Source organism: Mustela putorius, unplaced genomic scaffold (assembly GCF_011764305.1).
Source record: "Mustela putorius furo isolate JIRA1106 unplaced genomic scaffold, ASM1176430v1.1 tig00000242_pilon_pilon_pilon, whole genome shotgun sequence".
NCBI lineage: Eukaryota > Metazoa > Chordata > Mammalia > Carnivora > Mustelidae > Mustela > Mustela putorius.
Genome location: NW_025421325.1, coordinates 5,547,316 through 5,565,924, shown reverse-complemented (window position 1 = coordinate 5,565,924; position 18,609 = coordinate 5,547,316). Strand labels below are relative to the sequence as shown.

General features: G+C 40.9%; 1 protein-coding gene across 11 annotated transcripts in view; it reads left to right on the top strand.

Annotated features, from left to right (window-relative positions):
* Positions 1–13,452, top strand: part of MFAP3L (microfibril associated protein 3 like) — a 39,872-nt gene extending 26,420 nt beyond the window's left edge. For 10 of the 11 annotated variants that reach the window (XM_004758090.3, XM_013059178.2, XM_004758091.3 and 7 more), the window contains one exon: positions 7,607–13,452. In XM_004758090.3, the coding sequence (XP_004758147.1) occupies positions 7,607–8,541 (935 nt within the window). In that variant the 3' untranslated portion in view covers positions 8,542–13,452. The remainder of the gene's footprint in view (positions 1–7,606) is intronic. The other variant, XM_004758092.3, reaches the window with a different exon arrangement.
* Positions 13,453–18,609: the final 5,157 nt, after the last annotated feature.

Below are 18,609 nucleotides of genomic sequence, written 5' to 3'. Positions count from 1 at the left end.
GCCATATATGTGCAGATTACTAAGCATATCATGCACAAGATAAACTTCACATTTGCCAAAACCAGTGGTTCTCAGTAGGGGCCTGTTTTCCACCCAGCAGCCATTTGGCAAAGTCTGGAGATACTCTTCGTTTGTCATAACTTGGGGGAGGAGAAGGAGGAAGGGGGAGATGATACTGCTGGCATCTGGTGGGCAGAAGGGAGGAACGCTGCTAAGCATCCTATAATGCAAAGGATAGAATTACTGGGCACAAAACATCAGTGGCGTCAAAGCTGAGAAACCCTGATCTAACCCAAAGAAGCAAGCAATTCTCAGCTAACTAAAGAATCGTTCCAAAGTAGATCTTCAGGTCAGTTGTTTGAACCCATTAAGTATTTTCCCACAAAAGTGGTTTAATTTAAAGTTATTTTGGTTCACTGAGCCATTTCAAAGGCCAACCTGATAGCCACCATCGATAGTTATTCTTTAATGAGGTGTGCTCTCTTTGGGATATGAATTCAGAGTGCTCTACTCTCAGCTGTGAAAAGACCCTTCCAGACCCATCTCAGATAAGGATGACAGCTGAGAGTCCCCAAATGGAAGTTATTTATGTGAACCCAGTGTAGGGTGCTCTTGTCTTGGAAAACCACCTGTAGCTCTTCTCAGAAAAGACTGTTGTTCGCCTCCATGGAATTACATGCTTGGCACTTTTTTAAAAAATTAAGATCACCAGATCAAATTAGCTAGAGGGTCAGTTGTTTCCTTAGCCAGGAAATGCAAAGACAATAGGTCCTCGTCAGATATTATTTATACCTTTAAGCAGAGCGTCACTGCAGGCTCTGAACAGCGTGGCCTCCCCACCCCACACCTTTCGGCGCTGAAAACTGAGCAAAGCCAGTATTATCCCAGGCCACCTTTGCTCCACGTGAAATAGGAAATAGCTTGTTAGAACTGCCCTAGTACACTCTGAAGAGGTCTCTTGGGAGGACTGGGGAGTGGGAGCGGGGACAGGGAGAGGTACAAGAGCTCTCGCAGCCTGCAGTGTTTATAACCAGAGTCTTGGCAGTGGCTTCAAGGAGCTGTCATCTCCTGCAGAAGCCTTATAACAGGTGCAACCATGCAGTGCTAAATTTGTTTTCAATTAGGCTTTTAAATTATTTTTATTAACATATAATGTATTATTAGCCCCAGGGGTACAGGCCTGTGCATCATCAGGCTTACACATTTCACAGCACTCACCACAGCACATACCCCCCGCAATGTCCATACCTCAACCACCCTCAATTATGTTTTGTAAAAAGATGTGGGTCCTTTGTCATCAGCGGTCTGTATTTCACATATTGGACAAGAAGTGCCACGTTTATAGGCACTACCCACATGTGCATTTTAGTCTTATTTGAAGAGTGTCAATTCAACATGTTTCTCATTCGAGTGAACCTTGTACTCCATTTATGTCAGCATAAACATTTCTTGGAACTCTTACCACATAAAAATGTTTACAGATTTTTTTTTAAAGATTTTATTTATTTATTTGACAGACAGAGATCACAAGTAGGCAGAGGCAGGCAGAGAGAGAGGAGGAAGCAGGCTCCCCGCTGACCAGAGAGCCCGATGCGGGGCTCGATCCCAGGACCCTGAGATCATGACCTGAGCCGAAGGCAGTGGCTTAACCCACTGAGCCACCCAGGCACCCCACCACATAAAAATGTTTAAAGCTGGTTTCAAGAAAGTAACCTACTTATTTTGGCCAATTGAACCCCCTCTAAAAAGCATGGGCATGTAAGGCTCCAGAGCCTTCGTCCAAATGGGATTGTGAATAGAGCTTTAATCTTTTCAAACCACTTAACAGATAAACTATACATAAACTTGTTTCCACATTCCCAGAAAGCTATCACCAAAGAAGAAGAAATCCTTATCTAATGAGTAATCTGCAGGAGATTCTAAGAGCTTAGTATTTGGGCATAATTGTTGATGTCTGATGTTCCATGGTCCTCAGGAAAAGCTGGGGAAGTGTTGGATTGCAGTGGACATGGTGTTTGAAGGAAGCTATAATTACAGTTTCTTTGTAGGTTGTGCTCTCACTTTCTTTGTAGTTCTTTAGTTCTAGAAGGTATACGGACGCTGCTCATTTCTCTACAGCACGAATTTGGTCAGAAGTTGCATGAACCATAGCTCTGATCCGGGGCCATACTGTGGCTGGACACTGAGGCACAGTCACTGTGACAGGTTTGACATATGATGCCATATTTGACTGCAGCCATATGACGCCATATTGCCTTGCTTCTCATTACTGGACAGTCTGCCTGACGCTGTCCCAGTGACATGACATTGTACTTTGTGGAGCGGCTTCCCCCCTGCATGTGTGTATGCCCCACAGTGAGCATAGTGGTATCGGGTCAGCCACCCTCCTGGCTTGGGACCAAGGTTATTATGGTTTATCCCAGGGGATGTTGGCAGGGGAAGAAAGTTCTGGAGCTATGTCCCTGGGAGAAAAACTATCTTGAAAAGGAGATTTTTTTTTTGTTACCTCAGTTTTCTTATATTCATTAATATTTTTCCAGTCAAGTTAAGGCTTGTCTGATTTGAAGAATTTCAAGAAATCTAAAAGTGGGTCACAGATTATATTCATTCTGAATTTCTCCAGATGCCTCCATATCAACCTTCCAAAAGTTTTGCCAACTCCTGCCTGCAGTGTGTGTGAGCGTCCCTTTTCCCCATTCTCTCAACATCATGTCTAATCAGTGCCTCCCCACTTTTCCTGGCATTCTGAAAGCTTAAAATGTTACCTTTTAAAAAATTACTTTGATCTCTTTCAGTTTCTCTGTAATGTAATCCTTAGTGATTTTTATATTTAGACACTATATTTTTTCTGTGACCTATCCATATGTTTTCTCCATTTTTTTCTTTTGGGTTATTTATCTTGATTTATAGGAGTTCTTTTTGTTCTATACTGATGAAGCATTGTCAAATATTAGCATTTTCTCCCTGTCATTTGCATTTTTTTTTAAAGATTTTATTTATTTATTTGACAGAGAGAGATTACAAGTAGGCAGAGAGGCAGGCAGAGAGAGAGAGGAGGAAGCAGGCTCCCCGCTGAGCAGAGAGCCCGATGCGGGACTCGATCCCAGGACCCTGGGATCATGACCTGAGCCGAAGGCAGCGGCTTAACACACTGAGCCACCCAGGCGCCCTGTCATTTGCATTTAATTTTATTTAGTATGACATATTCTGTAGTGTAAACACTTTTAATTGCAGAGAAATCCGGTGTTTTCCTTTAGTATTTCTGGGATTCTCATGATGCTTTAAAAGGCCCTCCTATTCCCAGTTTGTAAAAATGTTCTTATATGCTCTATTAATTTTGTACTTTCAATTTACATTTAGATCTTCAGAATACTTAGAACTTTATTTTTATGTATCACACAAAATAGGAGTATAACTTTATTTTCTTTTAAATGAATAGTCAATTATCCTGAAATTCTTTTCCCTGCTGATTTAAAATATCTTCCTTATTTTTTAAAATTCCCATGCTTATCAGCATCTGCTTCTGGACTTTTCTGATTTTCTTGACTGGTTTAATCAGAGGTCAGAGAAGGCTTTCTCAGGGAGTGCAATGAGAGGTGAGGTGCTATCTAAACTGGGCTAAGAACGTGTAAGGTAAGGGCTTGGAGTGAGGAGGGAAGAGAGCTTTCCAGGCAGAGAGAAAAGCATGTGGGAAGGTCCTGTGGCAGCTCGAAGAAATGAAATAAGGCTAGCTTGTCAGGGGGAAGTCCTGCAGGGCAAGGGGTTCCTGTTCTCCCACAGGATAAATAGGAAGCTCTTAAGCACTGGGATAATTGACTCTGCATTCCTCTTATCCCTGTCTCCACCCTACCCCTTCTCTTTGGTGTTTGTCGGTCAGCTGGAGGAGCAGTGTCTGGCTTCCCTCTTTTGCTCATACCCTCGTGGCGTCCCCTTCCTGTCTGTATCCCCCAGCCTGCCCTCACCCCATACCTTTCTAAGAAGCTGGTGCTCAGCCCCACTCCCCTGGGCCAGTGTCTCTGCCAAGTGATCCACAGTTGTTTGTAGCTGTCGATGTCCCTTCTTGGGCTGGATGATTTTCTCGTCAGGGATCTTACTCATCTTCGTATTTGCACAGTCTAGCATAGAACCCAGTGCAAATGCAATTTACCCAGTAATATTTGTTGACTAAAGGCATGAACAAGATTTTAAAAAGATCACTGCCCTTCTAAAAATGTCAGCCTTTTCTTTTTTCTCTCTTTTTTTTTTTTCTGTGCCACGTAATAGACACTGCAATGACAGCTAAGAAATATCTGTTAGCTTTTCTCTTTGCAAAGGAGGGATTGTCCGCACACTACTTCTGTTCGCATGTGGGAGATTTTCACGTGTGGTTTTGGTGTCTGGAGTTTCTTGGGGAGACTGTGACAGATTCCTTGGCAAACTCTGGTCTCCAGTAGAGGAGACTCCAGCATCCCTCTCCTACTGTGTGTGGCAGTATTTTATCATGAAGCCTTCAGGTGAGGGTCCCCTTACAGGACCACAGCTGGTGGAGAGGAGTTGGGGGAAGAGCTTTCTGAAAGATGAGCCACCATCTGAGCGAGGCACAGGACGTGAATAAGTGAACCACTGTCAAGGGCTTTAGAGAAACATTTTGCACATCATCTTTGGTAATATATTCAGAAAGTCGTGGTTAAACAACCGCCTCTTTCTTTCCTCTAAAGTCATTGCATGTAGAACGGACTTGGCATCGGCTGCTGACATTTTAGGTTTTTATTTGTGAAGTGATGCAGCTTAATGAAAATTCAACACATAAGTTTGACATTCCCACTCAATTACCATCTTAAATACATGAGAACAGCACTGTATCTCCACTCCATGTATAGCCCTGATGGTTTCCTGAGACAGTCATTGTGGGTTATTTTTGTTTCTTTAAAGTTAAAGCCAAAGTCAGGACCCTTCCAGAACGAGTCTCAGGGCAGGGTATTTATAGACAGAGGTGAATGGCAGTGTGCAGCAGAGAAAATGCTCTCAAGATGATCCCAGCTGCTGTGTTCCATATGGAGATTCTTTGTGTGTCTGGGCCTGAAGATGTGGGAGATACTCTCAGTGTGCAGTTTATGCCATCTTCCTATTTTTCAGGGCTCCAAATGGTAGTAGAACATGCAGAAAGCTTTATTTTGTACTAATCAAAGGTCAGGCTTAGACTGAGAGGAAATCTGTAGTCTTAGGATCAGCCTTTAAAAAAAAAAAGATACAGATATACATCACCTTTGAGGTTGGTATCTTAGCTTTTCTGACACTGTAGTCTTTGGAAGTGTGTGTGTGTGTGTGTGTGTGTGTGTGTGTGTGGGCTACCAAAGACCTGCTTTGTGACCCATAACAATTAGAATACAGTTATCACTGAACTATTTATTATGTAGGTATGAAAATAAAGCTGTTTATAGTGCCATCGGATGCCTGCCTTCTCAGTTTAGTGTTCTTGTTTGCATTTCTTCTCCTACAGCGCAGGTTCCAATTATTTTGGAGGTAATTCCTCCATAAAAGGAGTGGCCATGGGTGGTTAGGAGGTAACAATTTGGCCGTCACCATTCCCCATACAAATCACCTCACCTTGCCCTCTTCCATGCTTTCTCTGTTATATTTTCCAACAAAAGAAGGAAGGTAAATTTGAGAAACTACTATTGAGTATAGTCTGTAAATCTCTAGAACCAAGTACCTTACACATCCCCAATAAGCTTTCAGTCATCTAGAGCTTTTTTCCTATGTCTGCTGTCGTCCACTTCCGTGAAACATGTAAATTTTAAGAAAGTCAGTGGATAATTTCCCTTGCCTCAGATCATTTCCATATTTGAATAGATCTGCAGCTGAACTATCAAAATCCAAGTTCAGGGAACAAAGAGGGTAGAAGGCTTGCCCCAGCCCCATCTAAATGAGAGGTTTCGTAGACTGGGTGCCTAGGTTTGTCTGTTAAGACACAGTCACAAGAAACTGAAAATTCACTAGATTTTCCAGACCAGTGTTTTCTATTCTTGGGGAAAATACACTGGCTGAATTGTTAGAAAAGGGTTACTCAGGGACACCAGGAACCACTCTCCACAGATGTTCTTTCAGAAAGCGAAGTAATGGGACAGCATAAAACGAGAGGCGCCCTGCCAGATCCAGCTTGGCTAGCAAGGAGAAGGAACTGCAGGCCCTCAGAAGGCACCTTGCTGCTCTGCCTAGCTTTCTGAAGAATGTTCCTTGGACCAGAAGATGCTGGAAAAAAGAAGGCCCTCTTTTGCCTCCTTCCATAGTCACTTAGGTGCTCACAAATTTAAAGTAGGGTGGGGAAGGGAACATGAACATGTTGCTTGTTGCTTTGGGGAAATACCAGACTTCTAAAAAAATGAAAAGTCACCGCCAGAAGGGGAAGAAACAAGAAAACAATGCAGGTCAAGAATAGATGCTTAAAAGGGAAACTGATGTTAACTTACCTCATCTCTCAGGAGAGGTTCCTCCAGTTGGCTTAGGGAACTGGAGCGCTTTTATGGAGAACTACCTGCCTGCCTGCTCCTCAGAACTCCCAGGGACTTGATCTGGACCTTCCTTTCTCTGTAGGACAGTATAGGGAGCTCGTAGGACTTCAGAAAGCATCAGACCCAAGACCTGGCAGCCAAACATTGTGTCATGTTTCCCAGGGGTCTTCTGACATGTGGGCGCACAGGCAAACTAAGAGTCAGTCCCAACTAAAGAGTTTCTCCTGATTCAGAGAGCTTCATTGCCAGGGCAACACTAGATCCTTTCCAGGCCATAGAAGGAAATAAGAATTGCACTTACCAACAAGCATTCCCCATTATGTGAGGCTTCTTTTCAACTTGATGGGTCTATAATTTGCAAGGCTAAAACAAATTGATAGTAATTCATGCCCAGCCTCTGAAGGTTCACATTGTTAGCTTGTAGCTTTTAAGTACTATAAACAAGTCCTTGTAAATTCTCAAAATTAAGGATATGTTAAATTTTAGTTAACTGAGGTCATACAAGGATAACTCCAACCTCAAATACGAGAAACCCAGGTAAACAATTACAATTTAATTAACTTACTGTAGATTTTATGTTGATCCTAAAATACCTTATATTCTGAGATGCATTAAACTCCCCAGTGAACTTATATCCAGCAGAGCCATGCTCACAGGCAGGTTAGAAAACCAGATGCTACATTTACAGCATTCTTTAACAGCACAAGATTTTCCAGATGGTTTATTTTTCCTATTTCTCACAAAGCCGTGGCAATTCATAGTATAGTTTTGGGATTAAGGATATAGCCTTTTGAACTTGAGTTCTTTAGCTAGCTCTGCTCCTTCCAAACTTGGTGACCTGGGGAAGGTGGTTTAACCTAACACCACCTTCGTTTTTTCATCCTGAGAAGGGGAGCCAGGATTCATACCTGCCTCATTGGAGTTGTTTTGAAGATGAAATGAGTTAGTATACGTCACTGTCTGGTGCATGGTAAAGGTCCATTGTCATTATCATTTGTAGTAGTAGAAGCAGCAGCAGCGGTCGTAGCAAGAGTTGTTTTTAGTAACGTGAGAGTTCATAGACACTTTGGTGGGACCTGTATGTCCTTGGTTGAATTCTCCACTCTTCCTTCCAGCAGGAAAATGGCAGATGCACGACAGCGGCCTCCTGAACATCACCAAGGTGTCTTTTTCGGACCGAGGTAAATACACGTGTGTTGCTTCTAACGTCCATGGCACTGTGAACAACACGGTGACCCTGAGAGTCATCTTTACCTCTGGAGACATGGGCGTCTACTACATGGTTGTCTGCCTCGTGGCCTTCACTGTTGTCATGATCCTGAACATCACCCGCCTCTGCATGATGAGCAGCCACCTGAAGAAGACCGAGAAAGCTATCAACGAGTTCTTTAGGACAGAAGGCGCCGAGAAGTTGCAAAAGGCATTTGAGATTGCCAAGCGGATCCCCATCATCACCTCAGCCAAAACTCTAGAGCTTGCCAAAGTCACCCAGTTCAAAACCATGGAGTTTGCCCGCTACATTGAAGAGCTTGCCAGGAGTGTGCCTCTGCCTCCCCTCATTATGAACTGTAGGACTATCATGGAGGAAATCATGGAAGTGGTTGGGCTGGAGGAGCAGGGGCAGAATTTTGTGCGGCATACTCCAGAAGGCCAGGAGGCCTCTGACAGGGATGAGGTTTACACGATCCCCAACTCCCTGAAGAGAAGTGACTCGCCCACCGCTGACTCGGACGCCTCGTCGCTGCATGAGCAGCCCCAGCAAATTGCCATCAAGGTGTCTGTGCACCCGCAGTCCAAAAAAGATCCCGTGGGTGACCCAGATGGTGTACAGTTTGAAGTCAAAGATGAAGAGGAGACAGAACCGTCTGCTGAACATTCCCCAGAAACTGCAGAGCCTTCTACGGATATAACCTCCACGGAGCTAACATCTGAAGAACCAACGCCTGTTGAGGTATTAGATCGAGTCCTGCCACCAGCCCACCTGGAAACTGCAGAGCCAGCGGTGGCACATGACAAAAACACCTGCATTATTTATGAAAGCCATGTCTAATATCAACTACGAAAAGCTATGCATATCAAGAAAATCAGGGGCTGCTCCTTGTAGTGCAGATGTAGTACGCACTTGCCGCTAAGCCTTACCAGGAGACTCTCATCCCTTAGGTAGGAGTGATGCCATTTTCAAAGGGGAAACTCCTGAGTGCAGGTATGATGTGACTGGAATTTCCCCAGTAGAAAAGGATGCGAGAAACATCAGGGTGCAGAATCGATAATACTGGACAGAAGGCGTCTGTCCACCTGATACGAATTTTAGAGGCTCTTCTCTGCCAAATACCTTAATGGGTGATGCCCTTTTGGCAAAGAAAATATTACTATAAGATATTCTGAGCTCAAGAGCCCTGTCCAATGCACACTGCATTGCTTTTCCTTTAAAAAAAAAATATAGGTCTGCTACAATAGCAAATGCACGTACATGGGTTTGTTGCACTTTCTTCTCAGTTTTTATTCCTGTCATTATTCCTTTATAATGGAGTAGTCGATATAGAAATACTAATTGCTCTTTCCGGTTTAGTCCTCTTGGCCACTTTGTCCTTATTTTCCCCTTGAACATGTACCTCACAGACTTTGGTATCAGTCACTCTAGTAGCAGGGCTGATATCTATAAGTCAAGTTGTAATGTTCCATAGTTACTAGGCTCATTATTTTTGTCACTTCCCAAGCCCACTTTCACACATCACTTTTTTTTTTTTTTTTTTTTTTTTGGTTTCCAGTGAAGCTGCTATTGTGAAACTGAGAAAACCTTTGTCCAGGAATAGCACTTTAATGGCCAAATAAAAATGTGTTTACCTGTCCAGTTCTGAGAGCCTTTTGGTGAGCTCAACTGAAGTATGGAGGGAGATGGTAAAAGGTTGAATATACCCATATTACCCATGAAAACTGCTCTTTTTATGGTTACATAACATCATCCTACAAAGAAAAACAGATTCTTTGTTTGGAAAATGTATTGCTTCCAAGGACAGAGGCATTTGATGAATCCCTGCAGGTTGTAGAGTTTTGGCTTCCCCGGAGGGCTTGCAGGGGCATATGCCTTTGGGTAACTCAAACACTGGATCTGGGGCAGCAAAAGAAAGATCTGTGAGGCCATGTAACCAGGTCCTTTTGTGGACCACACTTTTATGAACCACAGAGCTAACTCATTAGTCTTGAAGGGGAGCGTGAAAGGTTAGAAAAATGGTGTAGTTGTGTCATCAAATTTCATGTGAGATTGTGGAATTATTTTTTAGTCTTACAAGAAAGCAGTTGTACATGAGACTGAATGATGATGGAAAGAAGAAAAAGTCGGTCTATGTAAAGGCCAACACCTTACCTGACCGTGCCAATAACCAACTGCCTGACTTTGGGCAGGTCTGGGTCTCAGTTTCCTTTTGTCAGAGGAGAGAGACTAGATGTACTCTGAGCACCATCTAAATGGTCTCACTCTCACAGAACCAAATAAATATCATCATGCTTTTCTCTTTCCAGGTACTTAACAGATTTTTACTTTCTACTCTGGGGTTCAGCTCACGTTGTTTATGCTGCAGGACTTACTCAAAGAGGATCAATTTCAAATAATCATAGCATTTTAAGCAAGTTATGGCTGTTCTCTCCCAAACCATCATTAGGATCACTTTCATAGTTGAAATTTAATCATGGTGAGAATGAGTGGTATTTCATTTTCACTTAGAACCTTAAAGTTTTAAAGGTCATGGCCACATCAAGTGATGGGGTCATGACACTGGAGGTTATACAGGCCACGCTGGTACTGAGAGCAGACCCAGATGTTTAGTCCTCACTCTGTCTCTATCTGGATGAGTGACCTTGGACAACTCCCTTCCCCTCTCCAGGGTTTAGTCTTTCTCTTCTGCAGAATATGGGTGTTGTGCTTGATGAGTCACAAGATCCCTTCTAGCTCAGACATCTACTGCTTTCTAGAAAGTTTGTAATATGCCAAGATGGAATGGCCTGTACTCAAGAGACAAACAACATTGGGAGCAAAACACAGAGACAGGAGATTGGTTGCTTTTGTGGTCCTGATTTTTACAAGAAATGTGTCTGGCTCTGGAGCCAGAGGACGGTGGGTTTGGCTTTAGGGGTGGCTTCTTCATTCATAGATAACTCATGTGGAAGGCACTCTGACAAGACCTGGAGTTTGGTCAGACATCACTTGGCCAGGAAGGAACCGCTGGCATCCAGTTAGAAGTGTCTTGGGTGATCATGGAAAGCAACTAGTAGTTCAGCAGTCAGGAGAAACCATGACTCCCGATGGGCTCTCTGGCTAGGGTTTTATGTATTCGTGTTGCAAACCAGCTTTATCTCCACCTCTCAGAATATAAACATTATCCACTTGTCATGGAGGTCAGCAGATTCTTAGTATGGATCTAGGTGTCCAAAACAAGAACAGAGATTTAAGCTCACTTTGTGATATTATGTGAACTTTTCCCCATTCTGTTCAGTTCTCATTCCATTTAAACCCATGTGCAGATTTCCACATGGAAATTACAGGAGAAGGCATCAGTACGATCTAGACATTGATTAGGAATTAAAAATGTAAAATCAGCAGATATTTTTATGAAGCAGGAGCAGAAATGTGTGACCAAAGAATGTTCCAGATTGGTTTTAGCTTCTTAAGACTGGGGAGATGATTATACAGATTTTCCAAACTTTTCCCTTCTGAGGCATCAAGAAGCTCTTGACACAATAATGGCCAACCTAAAAGGAGGTTGGTTTACAATGGAGATTGCTCCTTCCTGAAATTCTGCGCTCTTCCTATCCATCTTACAGCTTCTTTATGAGAGAAAGGCTCTCCTTCTAGAATATAAAATGCAGAAAGACCTTGTGACTTTCAGCTGATTTTTCAAAGATAAACTGTTCAGCTTCATAGAAATGCATAGAAGTATGGCTGTAGGTATGTGTGCTTGTGTGCACGCATGCGCATCAGGCTCATTTGGGCAGTTTTAAAACCTTAACACTAAATCCCAAGCCATGTCCTTTGGGTCTTATGTAGTCATTCTCAATATCACACAGTTTCTGGTTTCTGAGTCATAACTCTAACAATTTTTTTTCTTGAAATTCTGAAAATGATTCAGATACATGTGCATATTTAATTCACTTAGATGACCTGTAAACTTGGACGGTATTTATTCTAAATGGAAAAAAAAATTTTATACTGAAAAATCTATGTAATTTATAATGGTTTTCTTTTATATATTATATTTTCATATATTTAGGGCACATCTACTGTTCTCATCTTTTTGTATATCATACTCGGCAAAAAAAATATTAATACTTGACTAAAATCTCTAGGAACCAAATGTGACATATAACGTATAGAAATTGCTCTAAAAAGATCTGAATGTTCTCACTCATCCCAACCATTATTGTGCCATTACATCTGGAAGGATTTGTCTCAGATGCTTGTGAACATTCCTTTTTTTTCAAAAGTGAGGTTAAAAGGCCTGACATCCCACAAGGGATTCTGGAATCTCCATCCTCCCCTTACCTTTTGTATTGTTTGTTTCATTTTTAACTGTAGAAGTCTGTGTTGTTTACGTTTCCCTTTGAAGGGCAAAGGTGAGATAAGAAAGCAATTTGACAAAAAAAACTGAATTGAACTACGGCTGTGTAAATTATTTAATGGACTGATGACATGTTTGAAGTCTAATGCTTGGATTGTTATTTGTCGGTGATCTAGGATCTGCTCAGCTCTTTAGCACATGAAGAAAATGTAAGGCACAAAGAGTATTTGCATGTTGTGAACAGGCACCCTCTCAGTGTAGTGCAGCCAACACAAATCAGCCTAACTATAGAAACACCCATCCCAGCCACTGGAGACACGGTTTTAGAAAGGCAAATCGACAACTTTTATTCGCAGATTGAAATACAGTGTTGTACTGTGCTAAAACTCTTACTGGCGGCCCCTATGGTTCTGTTCACAGGGGATTTCCTCTCAGTGTTTCATTTGGGAAGAAAATGGGACATTTAACTTATCTTTCATATACTCTATTTTATAATCAGCACAGTCACTCTGTGACTATTCTGCACCTATCTTCACAGATCCTTTTGGCATTCCCTTAAGATTATAATCCCTGTTTCTAGTCTTCCTTTTTAAACTAATTTACTGGTACTCTTTCAGCCTACCAAATTTCATTGTATATTCACACACATATTTTGAGCACCTGATACCTTCAAGAAACTAGACATTGTGACATGCACCTATTCAGTTAAAAATCCCTCAGTAGATAACAAAGTTCATTTTCCTAATGACTTTTTTTTTTAGGGTTTCTACAGTGATTAGCCAGGTTTGGATTCAACAAATCAATGGTGGGGGGAAAAAAATCAAAAGAAACTTGCTTAGTATGTTTTCCAAAGGACTGAGTGTGTGTCTGTTACACAGAAAGAATCATCTGAGGGGGATAATGATCTTTGAGATTTTAGAGATACCAATTTTAAGGGGGCTAATACTTAGAATACCACAATCAAAACCGAAGCTGTTAGGGAATGTAAAAATAGAAAACAAATAGCTCTAAGAATATTCTGGCATAAATTGATTTTATTTAACCAGTAATGAAAACCTTCAGATGTATCTGTCAGACACCATAGAGCTGCTTACAATGAGTTAGGGTCGAAGAAGATGCTTGCTTGCACTTAGGTTTTGGCTTGCTATAGCTCTAGTTCTGGATGTCCTTTTTTAAAATTGGAAAATAAGATGAAAAACTTTATCTGAGCAAAATGTCAAACTGTTGATTTCGTGAACTATGAATGTTCACTTTTTAAAAATAATTTAAAGATACAAACAAATGACTTTTAAGTTGATGTTATAGTAGCAAAACAAAAACCATGTGTTCCATCCTGTATTTTGATTGTTGCTTTAATAAAGGATTTGCGCAGGTGTGTGGATTATGTGTCATGTCCCACCTGAAGGACATTTGATTGTGGCCTGATTTACTCTTTCCAGTGGTAGGACATCTGTCACCAATTCTTTTCTCTACCTTTTGCATCCATGACATACCTGGAGAGAAAAAAAAAAAGGAAAAAGGAAATAATTTATATGTAAAACTGCAAAATTTATCCAAATTCAGAGACTTCAACTCCATCTTAACAAACTTTGTAGCAGTGCCTTTTTATCTTTATCAAGAAATCATTTTTAACATGTAACATCAAGCATTCTGTAGAGAATCAGAAAGGCCAGGAAACTCATATACTCAACATTCCACAGAAGATATGAGTAATAGATCTGCCTAGACACCACCTAGACAACAACCAAATCCAGGTCAAATCCAAGAACATGCTAAGTAGGTTCCTTGTGACAATCCCTAAGCTTCAAAAGTGGAGTTCCTCTCAGATAAGAGAAGATATATGAAGAAAACAAGAAAAAGGGCACTACCAAACGGGAAAGCAAGACAAAAAGAGCAGAAAGTAATTTACAGCAGACTGAAGAGGCAAACAAAATAACTGAGTTATCCAATAAACTATGCATATAACTAACCATTCCGAGGTTCTCCCAAGCGAAAAAACAGTCTAAGAGAATTATGCTGGCATTAAGGGAAGAATTAACAATGATTGTGTCATTACGAAAGAGAAAATAGGAAAGTTTTGTGCTAACCAGGTAACTTTGGTGCATATTTTCAGACCTGGAGCAAAGAGTTGCTCAATTTTTTGCAGGTTTTGGAGTGCTATGGACCTTAATCAAGGGAGCTAGGTAAAGATTAATATGAATTGGAGTGATTTTCAAATAAGCATATAGTCACTGAGTGGGAAAATAAATGTGAAGTTATCTGATTCGCTTATCTTTTTTACAATGTGCCTACAGGTAGTCATTCAGCGTGGCTTGAAAATCTCTGATAAATGGGGAGCTCATTTCCTCCTGCAGTAGCATATTCCACTGTGGCTGGGTTTTAAGTGATGAGTCAAATTAAAGTGGTACCACACTGGTCCTTGAGCTACCTGGAGCTGAAAGTGTGAGTTAGTCTTGCCACAATAAAATTGCCTTTTTACTGTCAACACAAAACTAAAATTGTAAATGTATTCATGTAAAAGGATTACAAAAATGTGGGGCGCCCCGAAGCTACTACATTAACGTGCCATGTGGCTAACACCCTTCTGAGTGAATGGCTTCTGCCAGTGGGTAGTAGAGGCTGAAGTCCGGTGAATCAGGCGTTCCCCCCTCCCAGCCGAGATGTCCTAAGGCGACAACTCACTAAATAAAGGATGGTTAGCAGCCAGAAGGAAGAAGTGTACCAAGCAGCAGATTAATTGCCTCAGTCTATTAGTATACTTTTGAAAGGCTATTAGAACTGACTACTGAGAGAAGTATATATATGTGTTAGGTGGCATATTGAGGTATTTTAAAACCAATTGGATTAGAGCTGTCCCCAATTGCATTTACACTATTAGGTAAAATGAAGATACCCAGGGTAAAAAAATAATTTTACTAAGATATTAAATAACTAATGAGTAAGGTAAAAATACAAAGATTGATAAAACCATATGAATTTCTCAAAAAAATTTCTCACTACCAGTGGAGTGGGTTTCCTTACAATTATGTTTTAAAGTTCATTATGGATTAGGTGTCCCAGTGAATTATGCAGAAAAATCACCTGCACCTAGAACTCTTAACAGCATTAGGGGACATTTTGTGCAGTGAAAATGCTGTACAACACCCATTTTCTGAAATTTTTCATGATTCTTAGGAAGCTGATGTGTACTGGAGACCCCTGAGGTGGTCGGTGCCTCTGGTTTGAAGTCTGATTGCCTCTCATGTCTGCTGGGGCTGCACGCTTCTTCCAACTAGGCCAATGGTGGGGTGAATAAAATTGTCCCAAAGCTGTAAGAAGCTTCCTAATTCAAACCATCAAGGAAAGAAATGACAAGTGTGTTTAAGAAAGAGGTACAACTCTCTGTCCTGGCTGTACTGAACGCCCCCACTGTCGGTGATGTTTCCCACTCTCATCCCCTCTAGCAATACCTCAGCTGTTCTGCCAAGAGAACCAGGTTACTGTGCGTGAAGTAAAATGCTTGATTACAGAAGAGAGTAGGAAAAAAATTCATCTACCACGTAGTAGACATTTTATCAGTTTAACCTAAAAGAAATAAAATTTATTTTTAAAGATTTTATTTATTTATTTGATGGACAGAGATCACAAGTAGGCAGAGAGGCAGGCAGAGAGAGAGAAGGAAGCAGGCCCCCGGCTGAGCAGAAAGCCCTATTCGGGACTCAATTCCTGGACCCCGGGATCATGACCTGAGCTGAAGGCAAAGGCTTCAACCCACTGAGCCACCCAGGCGCCCCTGAAAGAAGTAAATTTTAATGCTGGTTATGTTTGAAATTATTTTAAAACAAACATTACAAAAATTATGAGTTGGCATCTTTGTAGAAATGTGTTCAACTAAAGAAATTTGAAAGTGTTAAGACCTTAGAAATTGCAGATGATTTAAATACATCCTATTTATAGGGGGGGGGATGACCGGCAATGTAGACCATTTGTGATCATTAAGTTTTTTAATGTGCAGAATGTAACATTCCTTATTTTTTGGTCATCACAGTAATTACTGTAATTAATAAATTAATGAAACCCTGCCAGATAGTGAAAAAAATTTCATCTCCCAATTCTAAATATATATGTACTATTGCATCATGTTAACTATTTTGTTACCTTTCATTCCACAATGGGTTTTATGTGATTGGGTTAAATATATTGTACATTCTGTGAGTCCTTTGAAATTGGAAATTGCTATGTTTCAAACAAGCTCACTAATTCTCAGTAATCAAATATCTTATTCCCAATTATTTTGAGTCAAGAGACCTTTACGGTATGATTAAAAAAGCAGAACAGCTAGATGATCTATAAATGCTTTATCTGAAGCTAAAAATGGAAGGCTTTCTGCTGTAGCACAAGAATAAGACATTATTATGCTATGCTTACATACAGACCACACGTTCATGTCCACCTAAAATTCTATGTTGAAATCCTAATCCCCAATGTGATGTTATTTGGAGGTGGGGCCTTTGGTAGGGGATTAGGTCATGAAAGATGAAGCCCTCATCAATGGGATTAGTGCCCTTATTTAAAAAGACCCCACACAACTCCCTCACCTCTTCTGCCATATGAGGACACAGCAAGAGGTCAGTGTCTATGAACCAGGAAGCAGGCTCCCACCAGACACTGAATCTTCCACTGCCTTGATCTTGGACTTCCAGCTTCCAGGACATAAAAAACCAAAACAAAAACAAACCCTTGTTTATGCCACCCAGTCTAAGGTATTTTTGTTTAGTAGCCTGAATGGACCAGGACAGCATGAACAGTGTAAAACAATGCAATGTAGGAAAACATAAAGCATGCAGCTGATTTCCTCCAAGTCCTTACATATGGATTTGGATTGCCTTTTTAAACATGATCCTTATAATTTTTTTGACACTTCAATATAAAAATCAATACAAATATAGAATTATGAACTTTCAATTATTTTTCTTCTTTATTAAACATGTACATTCACCAGGATAGGAAAATTATAAGATAGTCATGATTGTCTTCTTTGTATGAAATCTAAAGAAGATAGCTTTGCCTTATGACACCAAATTTAGATTCAATCCTTTACCTAAACACAAAACTGTCTCCAACTGGTAGCAAAAATGTGTATGTACCTACAATGGTAGGATGAACCTTGCTACTGTTTGTGAACATGTGTGTTTGCTTCTGTGTTGCACATATGAATTTTATCTTCCTAAATACTCTGACGCTAGAATAGCAAACACATTTTAATTAGACTTTGTTTTAAGATCATTGTGGATTCATTTGCAGTTGTAAGAATGAATACGGAGAGATCGCATGTACCCTTTACCAGGGCCCTACAATGGTAACATTTCACAAAATTATAGTACACTATCACGATCAGGATATCAACTGACACAATTACCAGTCTTAATCAGATTTTCCCAGGTTTACATGCACACATCTGCATATGTGTATTTTGTGTATCTACCACCATAATCAAGATATGGAACCATTCCATCACCACAGGGATCCCCTGTGTGGCTCTCTTACAACTACATCTACCCCCATCCCACCCCAGAACACATTCACTGTAAATCAGTAAACTCAGATAACTAAAATGTGTCTGGGGAACCAACTGTATTAAGTGTGTTTTTCCATAGAAATATGTTTAAATTTATCAGTTTCTTGATATCTGGTTTCCTGTCCCTTTTGAAGGATTCACACGGTGAAGACAGAGAGTTGGTTTCTGAAACACAAAGGAAGGACAGCCACATATATTGAAATTCTAGAAAACTCTTGAGAAGCAGGGGTCTGAGTAGCAACAGGTCACAGTGTGTTGGTGGGGGAACTCTCGGACATCCCATTCATACCCTAAGCTGTTCCTGTAGCCAAAAGATAGCAAACATAGAACAAAGGCATGATTTTTACATGTCTTTGCAAGTCTCAAGGAAAGAAAACGTAGTCACTCCAGTATCTAAAGTGTCTAGTACTCCAGAAATTCTAAAACTAAGGGTGGTAGAAAATCATGAGTGAAGATTCAAACTACCTCTGTGATACTGGTGGTCTTGATAGCCTTGTATTCGTCTCTCTTAGGTAAGACAGGACGTAGAATTTCAAAGCCCAGAACCTAGGCCATAATGAGATATCGATTCTGATGTTACCATAAGCATCAAGGGCCTTAGTAAAACCCTAGTAATGACAGTCACCATTCAAGTATTGAAATCAAGACAATTGGCCACACTGTTGAGGAAAAAGATCCTCTACCTACCCAGACTGAGGGAATGTGCAGGAGGCAGATTCCTAAGCAGGGTCACTTGAGTCTTAAAAGATCCTCATTCAAAGCCACTGAAATGGCACCATGAAAAACTCATTCCTTCAGAGTAACGTTTTCTCTTATTACACAAATACCCTAGGCTTGTAATCACTTTTAGCCTCTGTCAGGCATCATGAATACAGAGAAGGAACTGGTTTAATCCTATGACTCTACCTAACAAACAGCTGAGATCTGAGCACCTGGGGGTGAGACGTGTTTAAAGGATAGAGGAGAAGAATGTTGAGTCCAAGGAGACTTTCAGAAGGACAGACCTAGA